Raw genomic sequence first — 24792 nt, forward strand, 5'->3', positions numbered from 1 at the left:
CATAATATCGCTTACTTTAATGATATTTTATTAAAATTCAAAATATAATATTCATAATATTACGGTGTTATGACGATGGCATGGAATAATAGCAATAGGTGGTCATCGTCGACGGTGAAAAAATATTGACAATAACTTAATAAATAAATCAATTGTAATAATTGATCAACTAACGACTCTGTCTATAGCGTTCAGTAGATTTTGAATTGGTTAGTATTGCAAGCAGCTATCAAGTACCCAGTAATAGACGATATAGTAGTAGGTAGTCTCCATAATATTTTATTTTTTATTATATCAGTGATGGTAGTTCCACACGTTCATTATTTAAGTATTAAAAATTACAATTTTGTCCACCGTTTGTTATGACGACAAAATAATACATTGTTGTTTACCACACACCATCATGTACGTAGGTCGTAATTTTACGTTTTCAAACGCAAACGAACAAAATACGCATACAATACGTCACCGGCGGCAGACAATCCGCTTTCGGTCGATTCGTGTCACGCTAAACCGGACCGAACCACGCCAGCAACACGCTTACAAACGTCTTCGTCGGCGGTGTGGCACTGCTGTCGCCCGTCGGCCGACCGATTGCGCGCCGCGGCCGTCTGTGGTTCGCCGCCACCGCTTGTTTCGATTGTATTAGCGCACAGATATCGATAGGCTCATAATGTGTGTGTGTGTGTTGGGTGTCGATTGACTGTGGTGGAAAGGTGGCCAACCAGTAGAGTATTGAAAACAACGCAATTATTATAAACGATTTTTAATGATACATTTTATTATCCGGCGTTTAGAAGTCGCAGACACGTCGGGCCGACGGCGTTCGTCGACAACCGGAAAATTAGATTTTATTTTATTTTGTTCTCCAAACTTGGGGCACTACTGTTATTGTGTCCCGCACGGGCCACACACACGCACAGAGTTTTCGGAGCGCCGGCGGCCGCGACGAAATTAATGTACGCGTTTCGGTGATATTAGCGGCGACATATTGTAATTCGTATTATCGTTGTATCGATATCATTTTTACGACGCGACATCGATGGCGCGCGCGACTTTCTGAATATCCGGCGGCGGCGGCGGTGCCGCGGTGTTCACGGTGGTGGCGGCAACGAACTATTCGGCTGCGGTCGGTTATCGTCGCGTCCATCGTCCCCCACCATCAACGGTGGACTGAGATGTGAACGCACACACTTGCACACCGACGCACACTCGTACGCCGTCCCGCTCGGCGCACCCTCTCCACTCTCCAGTCCGCATTCGACGGTGATCGCGTTTGGTTGTTACTTCGCGTCGTTCGTTCTCGTGGCAAATGGAATTTTCGCCGCGCACATTACAACATTCGACCATCGGGAACAGTCCAACGATTTGAAAGCAAATTTTCTAAATGGATGGTAAGCATCTACAGCAATTGTACTCGCCTCGGTTGGGACAAACCAACCGCCGGGGCGTCGGGTTTGTAGATTTATTTTGTATTTTCCAAATTTTTATATTTTTTTCCCACGACCGTTCTTCGACTGAAGCCCACGGCCGCCTCTTTCACGTGGTGTACGATTTGCGTACAATTTTTTTTTTTATTTTTGTCGCATGACACGGTGTCGTCTTTGAAAACCCAACGGGGCCGCTCGCCACCGAGCGGGTAATAACAGACACGTTTTTTTGGGGCACGTCGGCGGCGGCGCGGCGGTCTCCGTCGGTTGGCGTGTTGCCGCCGCCGCCGTAGTTACGTAGTGTGGCGCACTTGGCCGCCGCGCGCGCCGTCGCTTGGTTTGGGGCCCACTGAGCGCGCGCCCGTTGCAAACAACAACGCTGCCGCCGCCGATCCCCCGCCACTGCCGCTGCCGCCTGCCCACAGCTGAGTAAGTCGAGATCTCTACGGCGGATAACGTCATAATCGTCGTCGGGTCTCTCTCTCAGTTCGGCGCGCAGTGCGTACGACTCGTACGAGTACGACGCGCGTCCGTGTGTTTCGTCGTGCCGGTTCCGTTTCACGTGTCGGGGAAACTAAGTCGGTTTTTTTAACACTCCGGAACTAGTTAGTGTAATAGAATTTATAAATTTGTAAAGTATACGACAATAAGACGTTCGCCCGTCTTTCTCGAGAGAAATCATTTTTTTCTTTTTTAGCTTACTGTATCTTCTTTTCACTGCTTCGCGTTATTCTCCCTCGTTTTCGTATGAAAACGTACTGAAATTTTCGTTTTGGTTTTTACCCACGAAAGCAAGGCAAATTCCCTACTCGTGTATAATAACACGTGTCTAAGTCATGTGTGTGAACGTTAATCCCTCTGAAATTTTCATTTTTTTTTTTTTTTTATAGATACCATAAAATTATTTTGTAATATTGTAGGCGTTTATGTTTGCGCGTACGGTGTATATAAATTATAATCGCCCCGTATAACAACAACTGTGCGCGTTGTGACGTGCGGTTGTCGCCGCGTACGGACTACCTCGTTTCGAAACCATTGATCTCTATATAGGTAGTGTCGTGGTAGTATAACACAGTGTCTTGCTTTGTTTGGGTTATTTGACCGCTAACCGTATGCTGTTTCGAGTGTGTCCTCGGCTCTGTCCCGTGTTCGTGGTGTCGTGGGGTCAGTTTCGAAAATAGATATTGCTCGATATTTTTGCCCTTCTTTTTTTTCCTCGTAGAAGTAGGAGAATAGTAGTCCGTCTTCTCATCCACCATTCTATTCAAGATAATTTACACTGGTTTTTCTACTATAGCCTATAGGTACTTGAAGATTCGGGTCGAATGTCCTTCGTGTGTATTGATAGTAGTAGTAAAACATATCACTGTGCAAATGTTTCACAATACTATATAATATTCATTATTTATTAATTATTGCCATTAGCAGCCCCCATCTTCATCTACCGCCGCTGCACTGTCGGCGTGACGTTAGTCAGAGTTTAATGGAAAATGAAATGAGATAAGTTTATTATTTATTGGACGACAATGCGTTATTTCAATATTATCGTGACATGTATTATATATAGTCGTGTATTATAGTCCAACGTTTTCGATAAAACTGACGATACTTGCCTGAAAAATCGAACCGATTTTCGAATTTCATTGGGACATATTCACATATTATGCGTTATAATTTTGTTTCGTTATTGGCCTTTTTAAAAATACGTTATGTTGATTTCATTAAATGTATATTTTTATCTTTCAAGGTGTTGGTAAAATACAATAATTTACTACTTTTACTCAATACACATAATTTCACATTCTTGCGCACTGTATCTGTGCAGGTGGCATTATCTTGTCATTATCTCCTTCGCATAATAATTATTATTTAAACTAATCAGGTGAAATTACTTTCGTGTAGTGTTTCGCTTTACGTACAACTGATCTATTGGATTCGGTGTGATTATACTAAACAGTTTTATAAGTATTACATACAGCGACGACACTTGATAGCGGTTAAATTACTCATTTTTTTTTCTATTAAATTAGACAAAAATTCGGTATATTCACTTTTACAACAATAATTCAACATAATATTGTATTTAGTTTGTTTTAATAAATTTACCGTATAACAAATAACGACCACGCCTACTTGATGCCGTGCGTGCTAGATCCGTTTCTGTTGTACATTGACGTATGGTCGCAATTTTAATAGTAAATAAATGTATGATACAGCCATATAGGCTCAGACATCGGTATAATTTACCTAAGAAAAATTAAACGTTTTCTATGAGAAATATTGTAAATTATTTTTCTGCATACTAATATAAAGGTTAAAACCTTTGTCGTACCAATGCTGAACGCAATGTAATTGACTTTGAACTATTTTATATACTTTCAGCGCGATACTATAATAAGTATTGTATAGTAATTTATTATTAAATAAAACAAGTAACCCATATACATTTTAAAATTAATTATCTAAGTTTCTATTACATTTTGATCCTATTACAGAATAAATTCTGCACGGGACATATCCATATTATATTTATTGTTTTTGTAAATGAAATGTATTAATTTTAATATAGTCAGTAATCACTATCTATTTTAACTAATTTTTTAGCTGGAATATTATTTTATTTTCGTAATGAAGAAACCTTCATTATATATTCATATCATTGTATATTTTTTGTGAAAATAAGTCATAATTTATCCATCGCAGCTGCACATATTGGTTTCATTTTAAAATATGTTCGCTGTATAGTCATTTAATGTGTATAAATAATAAGTGTCAAATGATGCCCTGTTTATTTTTATTTAAAGTATAATCACTATAGGTAATCGCCCGATAACCAACCAATATTTCTTTTACTTACTATTATAATACTTTGAACAAAGTTTGAAGGTCGATTTCTGAAAATCTATGTATAATATATTTATGTAATTTTATATTACTTTATTTTTATATTTTATATTAAAACGATTAATACAATATACCTTTATGGACGTTAATGATACACTGATTTTCTATTGTTGACGAATCATACCTATCGGCTACCTAAATATATTTTACTCTTATATTCATAATAACTAATAATAAGTTATTACTTATTAGTTAATACCTACTGTTTATTTACATAGTTATTCGTATATAGTATGTATTATTTATCATAATATGATTATGAATAATATATTATATTGTATTTATATGTACTTATGCGTGAATTTATAAATATTTTAATATCTATATTCAATGTGGTTATGTTGTGGATTATATAGTTTTTTTTTTTAAATGGAGGTTTTAAGGTACTTTTAATATTTCCCTAAGCATTATTTTTTAAAACATATCTTTTACAGCTTTAATTCGTTTAAATAATAAGTGGCCCATAGTAAAAAATCAAGTGATGAATTCATAAGAAAGCTTGTAAAATAAAATTTAGATTTTGTTCACTTGACAATTTAGAAAAAAGAGTGCCTTTAAATATAACTCCTTTATCTCGCCTAAAATTCATGAACTTTTATTTTGCTTAGGTATAATACTATGATATAGTATATTGTCAAAATTCTAATTTTTGAAATTTTTGAATAAATATACAGCTGATGTGGTATAGCATAAGAAGCGCATTTTAAATTATTTTTTTTTTTGTAGTTTAAGCTCGTTTAAGCCTTAATGAGTTTTGTGTTGATACATACTTATTTTACTATACATTTTTTAATGGTAAATTACTATGAAGATAATTTTATTAAAAATTATGATGTGTATAAAATATAAATTGGATCGTGTTTGTGAAAAAGGGCTTAAGTCAAAATTTACTAATTTTCAGAAGACAGGAAAAACATTTTATTCGAAATGTTTTGATTATTGTTAATTAATTTTTTTTGAGTTAATATTATAATTTATATTTTTTAAAACAAGAGATACCTAACATTTTTAATTTTAAGTTAAAAAAAATTTTTTCTACTAGATTAATGTAGAATATAAATATGTCAAAAAATGACTTACGAACTTTTCCACAAACACCGTCCAATTAGAAAAATAGTAGTTTCAGATATTTAAGTATTATATCTATGCCCACGATAGTTTGTTTTTGTGATATAGGGCTATGATGAATGAAAACTATAGTACCTAATTATTATTAATTTATTACAATTTTTTATTTTATGTAAAATCATTATGAAAGAAAATGATCCTTAGTATATTACTTAAATTACTCGGAAAATGTTTAATTGCTCAATTAAATACGTCTTCACTCTTCAGTCTCAAAAAAAAATTATCTACTTAATTAAAAATTTACTATACAAAAGGTGGTTTTTATCTGAAAAATATTTATTATTGCTACAGGATACTTTTTAAATGGTATACAAAATATAAATATTTTGAAGTATTATCTTGATAAGTATACTCAAAACTTAATAATTTTTAAAAGCTTTTAGATTCCAAACAGTATTTGAGAAATTTGTTGAAATAACGTGACATCCTAATTTTTTAAATAACATCTTATTTATTTAGCTACCTATCTCTGAGGGTTTTTCATTTAAATTAAAAAATGTATAATGTACAATAATACTAATGCCTAAAATAGGAATATATTTCTATACAAATATAATAAATAGGTATGTGTAATAATAAAATATAATAATAATCACATATCCTATAATAACCATCGTATATTTTATAATTTAAATTTGTATGCAAACAATTGTATCTGTTATAAGTATTAACTATGTTTAATACCTACCTAATTGCCGTTCGGCGTAAATAAACTAATATTAATATATCATTTTTATATTTATGTGATTTATAACGTAAGACCAACGTTTCCCTACTATATTCTGTTTAGTACGTTAAGAAAACTTTGGCGGCGACCAGTTTTCGTCGGGCGGCGGTCCGACAACACCCGTTTGTCAACCCCACCGAGTCAACTATCTGTGCGACTGCTGACTAGTAAAGCACAAGTCGGCCGACGAGGCTCCTAGTTTTGAATAGAGTATAGGTTTTGTAACTGCAGTTATCACTACCAATAGGTATATTATATTTTACAAAAAACAGTAATTATCATAGTATTAAAAATGTAATAGAATCCAAATTATTTAATAAACCATAAAATAGTTAAAACCTAAAATTAAATCTTTTTGTTTTTTGTTTTAATTAATTGAAATAATACATACAACAAGAGTGATAACAAAAAAAAATAATGTTACATTCCATAATTTATTACTGTCTGGTTGTGTATAATATGTTATTGCATTGCAGTGATGAATCCGGCATTTTATAAAATATCCTGCAGGCTTTATTAAAATACCAAAATTAGTAAGAAACGTATAAAATGTATATAATGACTAATGTATAAGTCCAGAATTCCGAACGGAAAAATTATTAGTACATTTTTTTCTATCTTGTTTAGTCGTTTCTCAGTTTTTAAAAATTACCCATACTTAATGTTTGCTATTACGTAAAATGTGCAGGGGTCTCGATATAAAAAAATGGGACTCAAAATTGGTGCTTAGGTAAGTAGAAATACGCGTAGGTACAATAAAATTGTATTAATGTAGGGCATAGAATAAATACAATTTATTGTTATAGTAGTCTTATAGAAAATGTTATTTAAATGTTCTTATCATCATGACTATTTTACTATAATATAGAATTACTTGAAATCCGTGTTTTTACTTTTATTCTTATTGAAATCGCAGAGAAGTGTTAGATTTAAGATTGGTATTTATTATCAACTATACAATTGAACAAGATTACTCCATTATATTATCAATCAAAAAAAATGTATTAAACTCAGTAATTAATTAATCTTTCAATACATTTTTTCTCTAAGTTCTAATTAATTCAAGGCAATAGTATCCCAAATTCTTGTTAAACCTATGATGTAGGATGTGTGAGTCCTCGTTGTATCGATGATACAGTGTTTTTAGATAGGACTGCACAGGACATATTTTATATATAATTGTATTAGTATCATTAAGTGTAATGGTTATATGTAATTAAATTAATAATCAATGAGTTGTTAATCTGTCGAGTATATTGTTTAAATATATATATAATGTATATCACACATCACCTAAGTAAAATAATAGTTTTGTGTATTTATAACACGATAAATTCATTATAATATACAGTTTAAACTGATTTCTAATAACTGATCATTATTCACAATAAATGTAATAATAAAAATAATAATATTATTAATATTAATATTTATTCACTTAACTGTTATCACATTGAACATCGAACTGCAGAGGCAGACACCACGTTGTTTTAAGCAATAACTTTATAAATATAAACTATAAAGCAATCGGTAGCTGTTTGATGGTAAAAAATAAAAATAAAGAAAAAAGAGGGAGGTGGTTGCTCTCGCACGCACATTTCATTTTGCTCAGCAGTCGGCGTAGCGGCTCCTAACGGCAGACATCATCAGTGCTCGTAGAGACATCGGAGTGGTTGCACGTACTTTTCCGTTTAAAAAATACAGTGGTTTGGTTTACGTACCTATTTCCGGTATACTCAACGATCCGATAAAAGATTAAAATTCTTACCGTGAAGTTTATATTCTGGTTTTACTGTTCTGTGTTAAATTTTAATTATTGTTTCGGCCGAATATATTATTGTTATGTGCTATTTATTAATTATACAGGGAAATAAACTAAGGAAAAATATTTTCTAAATGTGATTCATTATAAAAATCGTTCTTGAATTTTTTCTTTAGCTATCACGATACGTTCAAATTTTGCCTGTGGTTTTTTTTTCTATCAAATATCTAAAAATTGATTAGTATATGTTATTATATGATGTATAGTAGGCATTACGTTATCCACATAATACCTAATAAATAATAATAATAGCCATGTACCTAACTATACTTTTTTATTTTTTTATTTTAATTAAAATATAAAAAAAAAATTAAGATATACACAATCTGTACTATTTAATTTATTTAGCACAATAAGAGAATGAGATGACAGAACAAAAATTTATTGAATATTTAAAACAATAAACCACCCATTACTCATTAGTCATTAGTAGTGACCCTTGACTGGAAGTTGTTTGATTATCCAACTAAATTCACTTATAATACATAACACACACACACATATATACATATATGTGTATATATATATATTTATACCAATTAGTGTCCTAAAAAGTCATGGCACTAGTTTCTTTTTTTGGCGACGCCTGGGGTTACCAGCTAAGGTATGGGTGGACAAATTTTTTATGAGTGGATTTTGGTGTGTTTGGAGACTGGTGTGAAAGTTTTTGTAGAAGCGAGAAGCTTCTTCTTCAATCAGTTTTCATTGAAAGGTCATTATGTAGAGTGTAATTAAATACAGTGTGGAACATTCGTTATCGTCCTAAGGGCAATATTCTAGAATTGTTAAATTTTGATGGTGTTGGAAACTTTTACAGTACCCTATAATTGAATATCATAGCTCTATAGTGGTTTTAGTAAAGTTTTATACATAAGAACTTTAAATTTTAATCGGGAGTGTTTATTATTTGAAAATAATGTTCGTAACTTGCGGAAACGTGCGTGTAAAGCTAGTCTCTTGATACGGATATGGCTATTCTAAGCGAGGCACTTATTTAAGTTTAGTCCTAACTCCTAAGTATCTAAAATTATCAGTTATGGGGATTGACCATACATAATAATTAATAGGTATAATTAATAATTATTTATTTTTTAACATAGCTCGTTTTCTTGTACATATTTGTAGTTGAATTGTCGGAGTCATTTTTCGGGTGGGTAGTATGTATAAAAATAGTCGTAACATATATGACCTATCACTCTATCACTCGCACTATACGTGATTGATTTATGATTAAGATAGTTTGGAAATCACCTCGCGTAGAATAGTGTTGTGTTTGTTGTTATTATTTGTTATGAATGTATTTTTTACCATATTTTTATATCATCACAATCAATTAAAGATTCTTGTATGATTTCATTTAACATTGTTCTTATTAAAATATTTCTTTAATATTTGTTGTGCTCTTCGAGAGCACTATGCGATTTACACTAAGGAAATATAAAAATGATTTATAGCCGTCTTAAATGTCATTCATATATATAATTGTTTTTATGTATTTAGTGATTCTACTTGAAATTTTTGGAGATTTTTTACATTTATGTAAATTAATAAAATAATTAATTAATTAGATAGTTATAGGTAATTTATTTATACCAGCTACGACGCAATTTAGAATTTTGTAATTTTATTATACAACAAGATGTTTCTGAAATGAATCAGGTTACTCGTTAGTAGTATATACGTACTCACTGTGATGGCTGAATGAAGTTTTTTAAAAATTTTAAATCTGGGTTTTTCAAATCATGTTTTAGAATATCATCTTAAATGTAAAAATAAACACTCGTATTTTTTTTACAAAATTCTCTTACAAATCGAGACGTCACATTGTTTTTGCGCTTGTATCGCTCAAGTCGTCTACTAAAAAATAGTGGCGTGACACATCGATTTGTATGAAAACACTGAAAGATTAACAGTAGTGGTTGTTATTTGACGTACATCGTACATAATTAATACAGTTAATACATTGATTTACATTGTTAACTAATTAAAATGATGAAATGATAATAAAAATAAGGTTAACAGAGCTTTTAACGATCAAATGTATTGCCATGTAATGTGTTTTAGGTGTATTAGGTAATAAAATATGGTAAATTTTATTACATATAGACATAACATGGACACCCCACAGTCCCGATTTTAACCCATGTGACTTTTGCTTATGAGGTTATATGAAATAACATAAGTTTTTGCCATAGAAGTAAATAATAGAGATGTACTTTAGATAATAATTAATAGTGTAGCTGATATCAATTGTCAAACACTAAATTTGTTGGAAAAACTTGGGATTCATTACATCATAGTATGGAAAAGTGCATCGAGATTTTTAAACCTTTTTTGAAAAATTGAAAATTTGAACAAATTTTGTAAATAAAGATTGATTTTCAAAAACAGTATTATTTAATTTGATTATTTCACAATGTAAAATAATGTGTTAATTAATCGTGTATGTTAAATGACAACAAATAACTATCACCACTGTTGATTTTGTAGTGTTCTCAATTTCTCATACAAATCGATGGGTCAAACCATTTCTTTTTTAGTCAGCGATTCGAGCGTGAAAAACGCGCGACAAGCGCAAACACAATGTAACGAATCAATTCGTATGAGCATTTTGCAAAAAAACATTTAAGGGGTTTAATTTTACATTTAAGATAATATTTTAAAACAGTTTTACAGTTTTAAAAACCCCAGATTTTGAAGATAGAAAAAAAACTTCATTGGGCCATCACGGTGAATACGCATATATTAGTGAACTCATCCTGTATATTGGTAATTATTTATTGAAGTATCAAATTGTTTTAAACATTAACACTCTGGAATTCCGTAATTTTTAGATTCCGAGTGGAACAATGAGTGTACCTATAGATTTTAGGATGGTTTTATTTTTGTGTCTGTCACTACCCACCTTTTGGAGCAATTGTTGGTCCTAAGTAATTCCAGAAGTAATTCTGTTATAGAGAGGTTTAACTGTATACACTTTTTGAAATGAACTAACTTATTTTACTTATTGAAAGTGTAAACGAACCAAAAAATTTGAATTTTGGTAGAAATAAATAATTTCATGAAAATTGTTTTAATTTTACGCTGCATGTATCTTACCCATAATTACCTGTTGGCTGTTGATTTTATTGGTTTTTAGTTTTATGAAATTTAATCTCATTCACATTGATATAATGTTTTTCAATTAGAATTCTAAAATTAAAATTCCATGAAAATCTAAAAAGGTAAAATAAAATGTGATAAAACTATTTTTTTAAACTAGGTATTATAGAATTTATGAAAAGTATTAATGATAATAATAATAAAAGCTAATACGTATATTAATTGAACTAAGCTCGTATTTGTAATACAGTAATATTGGCTTTTACTCATATAAAATGTTTGTATTTTACTATCTATTTTTATTATACCTACAATTATTATTTCTCAGATCTTTTTCTATACTTATTAAAAATAATTGAATTTATTTATAACTGAACATGCAATGTTATTAATTAACATAATTAACTGAATACCAATATATAAGTAATAAGTTAATTATCAGTTCATCACCATAAATTATTTTTACTTATTTTATTTTTGTTTGAAATGTATTGTTTTGGTTTTATATATCTGTCTGCATAAACTATAATATTATATAGTAGGTACTTTACTTGGCTAAATGTAGAGCTAACTATTTTATTATAAAGTTTTGTAATAATAGTAGGTATATAATACCAACTTATAATATATAATTTTATCTATACCTACTGATTAGATATATTTCTTGTGCATGTATAATATATTATTTTATATTCTAAGCGTCCCGAAGAATATATTGTTTTTTTTTTTGCAATAATGATGTGTGATTTTTCAGTCTGTCATCACCTTTTGGGTTAGTAAAAGTGCGCTTAGATTTTAAATTTTGAGAATGGTTCTTAGATAAAAAGTAAAAAATTCATAGTATTTTCAAAATACGAGTAATAATAAAAAAAAAAATATATATACGAAAAGAGAATTATGACACAAAAACGTATAAAATCGATTTTTTCCATATGTGTCTATTATATACCTAATTTGGTGTCTATAGTGTCAAGCTATTTAAAAATATTAAAGATACATAGGCACGATTTCTTTTTAATTAGTATGTATTTAAAATTCAACCTTACTTTATTTAAGTTATTTTTAATCTACGTTTCAAAAAACTTCGAGTTAACCAAGAAAGTTACTGGAATTTTAAACTACTTCCATATATTGTAAACATAATTGGTTTATATTAAATATTAACAAATTTTGTTAACCTTTTAGTGTTTCTTTATTTTAATATAATATTATATGTATTGTATTCAATTTGATGTCTCATAAGTCTACTGCAGTATTACTTAATGGAATAAAAAAAGTTATTTTAATTTATTATCCGAAATCTATTAAGTATAGATAATTATTATTTATGCTCACGGTTTTAACAATGTCACACTTGCTTATTATGATAAGGAACTCCTGATTATGAAGTTAAAAAATATTATTACCAATATTATGACCAATGAATTTTCACCAACGGTATAAAATATACCATATGGTTTTATTGGGATCCCTTTTATTACATTTTGGTTTATTCAAGGTCTTACTCATGATCGCACATATATGTACCTAAGTATTTTTTTAATTTCGTACCATTTTTTGAACTTCGTTTTTTCCAATTTAAATAATGAATTTTGGTTTTTATAATGTTATTAAAATTTGCTTGAATTATTTCGATAACAATTAACCAATATTTTCTTAATTATATAATTGTTGACAATTATGTTATATCATTATTCATTTTATAATTTGTATTTATACTATTTGTTAATACACTATTATAGAAAGCTATTTGCTTGCCATTAGTAATTTTGATTTTCTTATTAATTCTTAACCAAGATTTTTATTTTGAATTGCGTTAGCTGATTAATAACTATAATATTATTCTATTATAATAAAACCAGTATTTAATATGTATTAGGTACACTTATTCCCATTAAAAATATATTTAACGATTTTTTTTGTACTCCAATGCTAAGTACATAACTACTGCTTTATATTTTATGATTTGTTTGTTGATTGTTTTATAATAACCCAAATTATTATCTAAATAATTTAATTTAGTTTATTATTTGAATTCGTAGTTATTGATATCTAAATATTTACTATTTACCTATATCATACTGTGTTTTAGCGTAGATAGGTACCTGCTTATAATTATATTATTATTGAACATTAAATTTAATTTTAATAACAAATACAATATAGTACTCATTTAGCTTATCTATAATGTTCTTATTACTATATAAAATGTATCTATTGTAGGTATTATATAGTTAATTGTAACATCCAATTTACATTTAGCATATATTATATAAGTGCTTTTTTTAAACTCACCGCTTATTTGATTTAATGTAATACGTGTGTGTAATTTCTAACATATTTTTATTGTTTATAATATTTTTAATAAATTGATCATTCATTTTACTGTAACCTAACGATTTTTAATTTTAACTGTTGTTATTTAAGAAGTTAAGAATAATATGTTTAAATACATCTGTAAGTTTTATTGTTGTATCACATCTATGATATTTAACATTGGCAAATATTCATATTTTTGTTTACCGACTTATTATACGCTATTTTTCGGAAACCCATGTTTGAGCAGCTGGCTATTGTGTTTTATAATAATAGTTTCTCTTTATTATAATAATTATATACACTGTATAATATTGTACATAGTGTATCTCTTATAAAATTAACTTTAAGTTTCATACTATCACCTATATAAAAAATGAACAGGCATCACGCAACATTTCGCGCGATTAATATTTTACAAATTTGTAATAGGTACATATTATGTTCTTAGTTCATCATAAATCAATATTTAGAAAAACAGTATTTTCATTATTAATTGAATTGCTTTGTATTTGTTTTTACTGAGCCAATAACTGTACAACTCATAATATTATTTAACTTTATTAAATTTAATTTAATAGGTACCTACGTACATCAAAAATCCATACTTTTTTCAATTACTACAATCATTGGTGTAGCAACCCCGGCGTTAATTTCAACCTTGGATTAAATTAGTTTAGGAAACACTTTATTGTTATGATGTAGGTACTAATAAAAATAACATATCTGAGTGACATTTTGATATTAGTTTTAGACTCTGAGTGGAGCAGTGAATGTATTTTATTGTTTAAATTTAATTGTTATATAATTAAAGTTTTAAACTTAATGATGTTTTACGAGAATATTCTAATTCTTGTAAAATATTTTTAAATTACAAAGTTACGGTTGATTAATGACTAATTTTATCCATCGCTGTTTTGTTGGTAAATTATTTATTTATTATTTTGTCAATGACCTTAATAGTTATTATATACGGTAGGTACTCGAGGAAATTCAAAATGACAAAATATTTGTAATTCATGACCTCATTTACTAAATTTCTTTTTTCTGTGACAAGTAGTAAAATGGCAGAGTTATTCAATTTGTGATTACTGATTAGTTATATTCAGTAGATAGATAAGTTTTCTTTTATCTCCTTTTTTATATTTTTTATTTTTTTCATAGTAAATCTTGAAAACTTTACAGCATAAGTGCACAACTATTATAATTATTGTAATTTATTTTCCTTACTACAGGTTATCATTAATTAAACATAACATTTCACAAAAAGTATAACTTTCATCAATCTTATAAACTATTTTTTTTTTAATTTCAGATATTCATTCATGGTGGGAAGTTCCGAGTATTGCTCACTTCTGTTCTTTGTTTCGTGTGTCCTTTGATCTTCTTGACTTTGACATTGAAGTGAGTAAAATGAGTTAATTTTTAATTTTCAAATTTAATTTGTTAATAATTTTACAGGATTTAGAAGCAGCTTTATTGACAGATGGAACTGAGGACAATGGCAACTCATTACTACAGGAGCTCATTGCTAGATTGTTATCTGGCTGCCTTGGCAATAATAGTATATCTACTTTTAACTATCAAATGTTTTTACGAAGACTGTTTAGAGAAAAATGCAAGGTTAGTAATATTAATGTAAAAATTAAAAACAAATGTTTTAAGTTTATATAATTAATATTTATTCAGGAGTACAATTTCCAGAACCCCTTCAATTCAGATATGGACTTCAGGTTTTTGCCACTTCGAACAAAAGTGGAAATACTCCACGCATTATGCGACTTCAGATTGGATGCTGACGATGTCATGGAATCACTTAAGAATCTTGACTCGGATAGTTTAAGAGTGCATCCTCTAGGGTATGATGAAAATAAGTCAGCTTATTGGTACTTTTACGGTACCCGTTTGTATAGGGAAGATTACGAAAAAGTAGTTCCCAAAAAAGTAAGAAATTATAATTTTAATTATTATTGTTAATTACTGTAAAATGTATGTACAATACCAATTTTTTTTTTTTTTTTATGTATAGAAAAAGAAAAAACGAGGGCGTAAAAAAAAATGTGAACCCCCTGTCTGTTCGGATACAGAAGATGAATTAGATTTAGGTTCTGGAAAATGGCAGGTAGTTTGCTTTACCGAAAGCGACTGGGAAAGATTAGCTTTAAAAACTGAGGATTCAGAAAATAGAGATGTTCAAGCACTTCATCAAGTAATTACTGAAGACTTTTTACCTGAAATTCCTCGTTTATTTGAAGAAAAAGAGAGATTACAAAGGAAACGCATGTTAGAAATGCAACCACGTAGGCAATCTACTAGACTGGAAAAACTTAAACAGCAAAAAGAAGAAAGAAAAAAGTATGAAGATTTATGTCGTGAACATGAAGAAAAAATAAAAAAAAAAGAAAATCGAAAAAAACATCAAGAGAAAAGACCTAAAGGGAAAGAAGAAGGACTATCAGATAGTGAAGCTGAAAGTCATGGGTATTCTTCGAGTAGTTCTAAGGTGGCAGGCCGTCAAACAAATAATTCATTAGCTTCAGCTACTGGTCAAATTGTTATTGAAGGTTCACAAGAGAAACCTATGCCTAAAGTTGCATCTAAAGCTGGGTATGTTTGTTTAAACTAATAATAAAATGTAAAGTAAATTCTTATTTTATTATTTAACATGACTTTTTAGGTTTAAATCTACTGCTGAGGATTTGCAAATAGGCATGTACAAAATATTGAACAAATTAAAAGACCATGAAGATGCTTGGCCATTTCTTGAACCAGTCGATGAAGAAATAGCTCCAAGTTACTACAGGGTAGTGAAGACTCCAATGGATCTTCAACAAATGGAGGATAAGCTTAATGATGGACTGTACGAAACATTTAGTCAGTTCAAACATGACTTCCAATTAATTATTGCAAATTGTAAACAGTACAATGGATCTACAAATGGTAAAATATTAAAACAATTATCCAATTATTTTTAGATTTTATGTTGGTGTTTACATTTTAGAATATACAGTTATGTGTGGAAATTTACAAAGAGTTTTCAACATGGGGGTTCACAAGTATTTAGACTGGGAGGTGTCTGAAGGATCTGATGACGAAATGGCATATCTTAAGAGGTATGAAAATGGAACCATGAGGTCAAGAAAAGGTAGAAGTCGACAGAGAAGTACTAGTAGTAAAGAATCTTGTAACAATACTGATAAAGAAAATGAAGAGAAGTTACGAGAGTGTTTAGATTCTAGGTAAATCCATACTAAAAAGTCTTTAAATAACATCTTATTAACTTATATATTGTTTTTTATTATGTTACAGTAAATTTGAAAATGGAATCAATCAAACTGATGACGATTCTTGCAGTTTAGATTCCAAATTAGAATCAAAAAAAAAAGCAGCAAAGGAATCACCTAAAATAAAGAAAAGTACGATAATAAAAAATACAAGTGCAATAGAAGTACAAGCACTCGAAGAAGTTACTGAGCAGACATTGAGGGTAAATTAAAAAAAACTTGTCGACAAATATTTAAATTATTGTTTTAATTGATTAAATATGTCTGTAGGATATAAATAAATGGTTAGATGATACACCAAGCTTTTCATCAGCAAGTAACTCACCAATGGCTACTTTAGCAGGTTCAGTGCTAGATGACGCTGAAGTCACATCTCGTTTAGATGCAGAGTATCGTCAAGCTCATAAGCTTGATAAACCACGTTTGCCTTTCAAAGTATGTTATTTACTGAAATACATTATTTTATTATTAAAAAAACTAATGTGTTTTTATTTCAGGAAAAAAAGCGACCAACAAAAGAATCTATTGTATTGCCTTTAAAACGAAAGCGTGAAGTACAAAGAACAATTGATCGTTTACAGCCTGGTAAAAGTAAAGGTAACCTAATATCAAACAAATCAGATGATAGCCAAACTACTGCCAAACAAAAATTGATTAAAGCTGATTTAGAAACAGCACCAACTCTTAGTTTAGGCACAGTATTGAACACTGACCTTATGGGATTTTCTTCAAAGAGACCAAGTGAGGACAAAGATCTAGAAAAGACTGAGACAGAACCTGAAAAATGTCCTGTTGATAATTTGAATGTTATAAAAAAAGAAGAGGTCAAAATAGAATTACCAGAAGAAAAGCCTGAAAAAGCAACACCAAATCTCAGTGCATGGTTCAAAGCATTTGGAGCTCCAAAGACACAACCGACCCCAAAACGCAAACAAGAAACTGTAGAAACATCTCCAATGTATACTGCTTATGCTATGAATGATATGGTGCCTTATGATTATACTTTAAAAGATACAGATAAAAAAGAAAATTTATGTACTGCAGATATTAAGAAGACAACCATATCTGTACCATTAGTTTCACCAGATAAGCCAGCTCCTAAACGACAAAGAAAGACAAGTACTGGTAGTAGTGTTTCTGAACAGTCTTCACAAAATGATTCTTGGAATTCTCCACGACCTAGTTTAGATGAACCATACTTATCACCCCAGTCTGGAAATTCTCCCCAACAATTAAAACCTTATCAAAATGTTTTAAACATTCCTCACGCTCCAATTAAAGTTGGTTTCTATCAAGACGCTTTTGCTAGGCCAAATTCAGATAAGAGTAATAGCTGTAGTCCAAGAAATCCTTCTAGTGTAATGACAGCAAGTCCACATGGCCAAAGTCCACATCAAACTTTTACTAGTCCTTGTGACTTACCTAATGATAGTCCAGGTAATTTTGTTGGAAGCCCACACGATGCTAGTTGTAGTCCACACAACAATGTTGTTAATAGTCCTAAAGAGAGTCCACATCATTTAATATTGAGCCCGCAAGATTCAAGTAATAGTCCTTATTATAGTCCCCATAATGTAGTCAATAGTCCAAAAGAGCATGTGGCCAGTTTAGCAGATGATTATCAGCAAAATCAAAATGTTTACTCCCAATATATCGGGTCACAACAAAGTTCACCTCAAAATACATATACTGAATTGTATCCTCAACAACAACAGCAACAGCAACAGCAACAACAGCAACAGCAACAGCAACAGCAACAACAGCAGCAGCAACAACAACAACAACAGCAACAACAGCAACAACAACAACAACAACAGCAGCAGCAGCAACAGCAACAACAACCAACAGCAGCTACAGCACCTGCTAAAACTCAAAATATATTCCCAGTAAAGAAACGTGTGTACAATGAGTGTGAAAGACCTCAAGAGATGGCGTTCACCCCAACTGATGCTAGCAAGGAACAAGAAAGAGTATTTGTACCTACTCCAGGTCAGATGCCTAATTCTAATTTCAATTCTGAACTAAACTATCAGATGGGTTATCCACGTAATGATCAAGCACTTCCACCTTACCAGCAAAATATAGAACACCAACATCCATCAGTACCTGTAACCTATCAAAATAGTCTTAACTATTTACAAATGGCTCGTGATCGTTGTGAAAGTGAACAGAAAACTGTTCCAAATTCATTGTTCAACTACACAGCTCCTAGTCAGACTTTTGTGTCAGCACCAACACCACATTACACTTCAACTCCTTTAAACTATTCAAATCCTCCTAAAGATGCTGTAGGTTACACAACCGCTCCATTAAATTATGCAAGTCGAACGTCTCCTGGACAATTTATTCCTCCTCCTAACTTTAAGCAACCAACTTCCCAACCAAGACTTAACTATAACAATCCTTATGAACAATACCCAGATCAAATCAATTTACGGCCTTACAATTATCCTGTGCTACATAGCAAGTCATATCCACACCCAATTCAAGACATGATGCCAGGCAAGTCACAAAATATTGATTTCACAACTGGTCGTCCTTTACCAAATATTATACCAGAAAACATGAGTTATCGTTACAATCAATCAACATATCCTGGACCATCTGTAGCAGAAATTATGAAAAATAAAATGGAAATCAGTCAACCTACTTATTCAAGTCCAACTATGGCTGAAATGATTAAAGCAAATCAACCTACTTACGTAAATACATCTATGTCAGACATGATGAAATCTAATCAACCAGCTTATCCTCCAAATTCATCTGTGGCTGAAATGACAAAATCAAAAATGGAAATGAATAGATCTTTAATGATGGAACAGTTACCCCCCAAACCAGCCAAAAAAACAAGTAAAAAGAAGAAAGCTGCTGCTGCTGCTGCTGCTGCTGCACAACTGCCATCACCACAATCTACAATGGCAGTAACAACAGCACAAGCAGTAGTAGAACCCCCTCGTAATGTTGAACCACAGCGTGCTGACCCTCCCTATCCACATCACTATCCACCTCTTGTAAAACCACCTATGTCAAGTGGACCATTCAACTTCAATCCAGCTATCAAGGATGGCTATCAAGATTATCTAAATGAAATACGGTCAACTGGCTATTTTGCAGACCAAGCTGCAGCAGCAGCAGCAGCAGCAGCACAATCAGAAGAAAGAAATCCAGCATTTGCATTTGCAAGGCCTCCATCAGGCTATGCTCCTCCGTCACTTGAAGCATACAATCCACCCAACCCTTCAGATATTTATTCACAGTTCTTACAGAGACATCCAATGATGTTACACCAAGGACTATCAGGCTTTCCACCGCCAGGGTATTTAAATGTACATGATCCCATGAATAGGCATCCTCCTTGGATATAATTCAATCAGTTATCATTGTTACTTAGATGTGATATTTCACTGTTAAAATGGTATGTGTGGTTCTTAACTTCTATTTATTTATTATTTTTTTTAATTAGTTTGATTTATCGTATTATCTTAGGAAGAAAAAAGGGAATTGTTAATTATTAATAAACAGTATTTTTTAATTAATTCTTCCTTTCTTATTATGTTAGTTAACCGATAACTATTTAGACAAGTATACAATTTATTAATTTTTTCAAAATGAATTTTTTATTTACTAATAACGATTTTATATTCCTGTGGTCTACATCCTTAAAAACAAAAATAGTTTGTACTTTGTAACAAAAATATTGTTTTTCATTTTCTCACGCAATTTGTATTATAGATTAAAAGTAAAAATGACGCTACCAATTAATTATGAAAACAATCTTCTCCCAACAAAACCCAAGTGCAATTATAAAATAATAATTTATTATTATTTTTTCTTTGTTACATTTGTAGTTTAATTTTGATCATTTAGACATGTTCGCACACTCATTGTCATAATTGTTAACAATTAATTTTTATTATTATATAGGTTTATATATTTATTATTTTAGTAATTTTGGTATTTTGTTAGTTTTCCCTTTAGAACTTTTGGGCCATTTATTACAAGCAATATTTTCTGTTAAATATCTATTATATTTCAATTTACTTTTAACTCCATATCTAATATGTGATGTTTTACATTTATTTTCTTTCAATAATTTTGTCAGGTTAGGATCAATTGAACGGTTTCATGTAACACTAAACATGATTATTATTATTTATTATCGTTATGGATATTTTTTTGTTAAAGTACATAAACTCTTTTTGCATAAAAATGAAACAGTGAGTTATTTTTTTAATCATTGTTTCAAGTCAATTATGAATTTAGAACAAATATACAATGATTTTATATACATATGTATATGCTCGGAATAGTTGGTACTCTAAAACATTCATATTATACATTGTCTAAAATAAAACTTAAATGGACAGATAGTAATAGTTTATTATATAAAAAAAATAATTTGTATTATTATATTATTTAATTTATTATTATTATTATTATTATTATTACTACTATTATTATTTTTCTTAATATTTCTTATTATAAAATGTGACAAGATATTGTTCTTGAATTGATCTCATCTGTCATTTTAATATTATGTAATTATAAAATCGAAAAGTTTAGAAAAGAAATAGAAATGAAATTTTAAATGCAGGCTAATTAGAAAAAATGTATTGAAAAATGGAATACGATTATTTATTTTTACTTGTTAGATTTTTTTTTTCTGTCATGTTATTTGTTAAGAAATAAAGCGACGAATTGTTTATCATATTTACACTCATCTTATGTTGCCTTACAATTGTGTGTGTGTATATATATGTATATTATGTTTATGTATACACATACATATTTGTACATTATGTAGTATTTAAATATGATACATGTGGATATTGTATATTTTTGTATATAATGTTGTTTATATAAAACATAAAAAAAAACTCTTATTTTCATTATATAATATCAAAAAATATAGATATACATTATGTAATTATACTTGTATATAAGATAAAGATATATTATACTATTTAGTAGCACATGCTTTATATATATTTAGTGATACATTTTTATTTCACAAAAGTTGAAGATTGTTTAGAGAAAATTAAAAAAAAAAAACTAAAAAAAATAAATAATGTTTTGCGAAAAAAAAAATGTGTTTATCTATCGTGGAATATTAAATCTATGCAACTGTCAGGTATTCTGTTCATACGATAGATCATGCCAATATTTTTTGATTGTTCATTTGGCATACTGATTTTAAAATTCTTTATTAACTGAAAACAATATGTAATATTTTATTAAAATTTCATTTGTTGGTTAGTATTTGTATTTTACTTCAGACAGGAGTATTGTCATTTCTTGCATGGCAACGTGTTTTCCTGGACACATGCGAGGCCCATGTCCAAAAGGTAACGAAGCGTAAGGATCAAACTTTTGGATGTTAGAATTTCTTAACCATCGACTGGGCTGATACTCTAAAGGAGCTTTAAAGTATTTTTCTTTTGTCGATGTTAAAGAATTGAAAGCCATCACCAATGTCTAGCATATAGGTATAATTTTAAATATCACTGTACTATATAATTTTATTACTTTGTAATTACATTTGCTGGAATTTCATAGCCTCCAATGACAGTGGTTTTTGGAAGATATCTGGCATTTGCACCTGCAGTAGGAGACAGTCTAAGTGTTTCTTTTATGCAAGCCTTTAGGTATGCTTTTGTACCCTGTTGAACATCCTCTTGACAAGCTTTTTGTATGTTTTCATTTTGAGAAATATAATACAATGTCATTGCTAAAGTAGTAGCGGTCTATATAAGGAATTAAATTATATTATTTTTATGTAAAAATTGCAAGTATAAAAAAATACAGACAGCATCAATCCCGCCAAAAAATATTTCTAGTACAAGTAAATTGATATCAGTACTCGATAAATTTGTATTTGTATTAATAGCATTAACTAGAGCATTGTGTTCATGAGTCTGTTTCAGGTACTCGTCAATAAAACTGAAAATTCCAAATAATTTAAACTGTTATTAGATGTAATATATAATGTTAAATTACTTTTTACATGTGGAATGTGAGCTTTCTAAATTTTTATAGGCATTTGTTTTATAAAATTGCCATACAGGCGGTTCTTGGAAAGTTTTGTACAATCCGTCCATGAATTTACTTCCTGCTTCTAAAAAACATTCTGACATGACTGTATTTAAACATTTTATTCTTAATCCAGGTGAGACAATAGAAATTGCTGGATGGAAGATAAACATTTATTAAAAGTAATCATAATGTACATGTAATTTAAGTGTCACTATTTATTACCTTCAATGGCAAATTTAGTTAAGTGATAAAACATATTTTTTAAACATTTGTCTTTATTGCGGTTCAATTTTATATATTCAATAAAATCCATTGCTGCTTCTTTATGCTGAGGAATGTAACTTTCATAAATATTTTTTGCCATTAATGGAGCAATGGCTTTTCTCAATCTATACCATTCTACACCATTCCTATAATCAGATTATTAATTTTTAATTCAGTGATAAATAATTTTATTATGAAACATTAAAAAAAAATAGATAAATCTACAAACGCTGAATAAATAGCAATTTAAAATTTTCCTTCAGTGTTTACTGTTTAGTCACAATATTTAATATTGTTCTATCAGCAGGTATTTTTGTTGTGTGTCTACCATTTAAAATGTTATTGTAATCAAACACTTTATTATACATACAACAAATTTACTTTAAGTATTTAATAATAAATCGCTAACATTTTTGTAATGCACCTTGAACTCTTAAATGTAAACTGTGTTTAGTGTTGTCAAAAGAATTGATACCAAAAATGTAATATACCCAATTTTTTTTTTATCATAAACTTTTAAAATAAATTTTCCTTATTTTTATACTATGATCTTAAATATTTAATATAATGTTGGTATATTGTTATAAGTTATTATAGCTAATAAATCATACAGTTCTAAAAAAACTAAGTATTTATCTGATAAAAATGCTGTTAATACCACTAAGGAAAAATAGCAAAGGAACTGTAGAAAAAAAACAAACCAACTTCAACATTCTATAAGTAAAGGTTTTAGTAACAGTTAGTAACTTAAAAAAGATATTATATTATGTATTTAAATTATTTATAATGTTATAACATAATTTATCATTCTTACTCAGATACTAATCCTCCAGTGCCAAATGGTCTTTTTCTGAGTAGGTTTAAAGCCGGAAATATGGGTCTTGCTGGGTACTTACCTTCATGGGCAAACATTGTTTTGGCGTCTTCCACTCTTGTAACAACAATCATTGTCTTCCCACCCAATATCAGTTTAAACACTGGACCCAACTTACATTCTATGTCACCCATAGCTTCTGTCAGGCGTAAAGAGTCGTAAGGACCTTTTTGGTATAAAAAAAAAGTATAAAATACAAAATTTTATTCATCCAGAGTTCAATTAATAAGGAAGAAAATAAACCAGTGTAAGTAATGCCTACCGATTTTTGGGATGAACAAATGAGTGTGGCCCAGTAGAGGCCATCTTTTAGGCTCAGGTATACTACTAAACGGCTTGCACAGACGGTAAGTCATGACTAGTTATTGTCAGAGATAAACTGAGTACACAAAATCAGATTGGTCCTGTACGTTCAGTGGTATTCAGTTTAGTGATTGATTTATATTCTATATTTCAATAATATGAATAATATGATAATTCATATGTAGTCAGTTGAAGGCACATAATATGTAGTACATATTAAACATTTATATGTAAATTACACTACCGTTCACGAAACACGAACATAATCTTTTTATTACAATATTATACATTTTATTTTATGTTCTATAATAGCATTATTCAGGCGACAGAACGACCGTATTCTCGTCACTCGTTATGTTTATTTAATATAATAAAACAATTACGGATTATATTTTATAGATCAAATATTCATAAAATCATTATTCAATATTCGCATAATGGCGTCGTTGATGTTGATGCTTGATTGTAAAGTGTGTACTGTGTATAATGTAGGTATCTGGGTAGAGACGGTTAAGTGTAATATGTAATATGTAATAAATAATAATATACAATATATAGTAATATTATACCGATATACTATTATCTAATAAGTTGCCAGTTGGTGT

General features: G+C 29.8%; 2 protein-coding genes across 4 annotated transcripts; one reads left to right on the forward strand and one right to left on the reverse strand.

Moving 5' to 3' along the window:
- Window positions 1–1229: 1229 nt before the first annotated feature.
- LOC114122148 (bromodomain-containing protein 4-like) lies at window positions 1230–20155 on the forward strand. 3 transcript variants are annotated; one of them, XM_027984721.2, is made up of 10 exons: window positions 1230–1394; window positions 14745–14833; window positions 14891–15052; window positions 15119–15373; window positions 15459–16036; window positions 16107–16369; window positions 16440–16668; window positions 16739–16916; window positions 16984–17148; window positions 17211–20155. In XM_027984721.2, the coding sequence occupies exons 1-10, from the start codon at window positions 1388–1390 to the stop codon at window positions 20076–20078; spliced, it is 4794 nt and encodes a 1597-aa protein (XP_027840522.2). In that variant the 5' UTR covers window positions 1230–1387; the 3' UTR covers window positions 20079–20155. The 3 variants fall into 3 exon arrangements, with proteins under 3 accessions (XP_027840522.2, XP_027840523.2, XP_027840521.2); XM_027984722.2 differs by having other exon boundaries at window positions 15134–15373; window positions 16431–16668; XM_027984720.2 differs by having other exon boundaries at window positions 1231–1394; window positions 16431–16668.
- A 1485-nt stretch (window positions 20156–21640) lies between these two features.
- LOC114122086 (probable cytochrome P450 49a1) lies at window positions 21641–24771 on the reverse strand. The gene is made up of 9 exons (XM_050204521.1): window positions 24432–24771; window positions 24147–24330; window positions 23825–24050; window positions 22969–23156; window positions 22711–22897; window positions 22521–22653; window positions 22251–22457; window positions 21985–22188; window positions 21641–21923 (listed from the first exon to the last, which is right to left on the reverse strand). Exons 2-9 carry the CDS (start codon window positions 24238–24240, stop codon window positions 21807–21809), a joined length of 1356 nt encoding a protein of 451 aa, XP_050060478.1. The 5' UTR covers window positions 24241–24330; window positions 24432–24771; the 3' UTR covers window positions 21641–21806.
- Window positions 24772–24792: the final 21 nt, after the last annotated feature.

Source organism: Aphis gossypii, chromosome 3 (genome assembly GCF_020184175.1).
Source record: "Aphis gossypii isolate Hap1 chromosome 3, ASM2018417v2, whole genome shotgun sequence".
Taxonomy (NCBI): domain Eukaryota; kingdom Metazoa; phylum Arthropoda; class Insecta; order Hemiptera; family Aphididae; genus Aphis; species Aphis gossypii.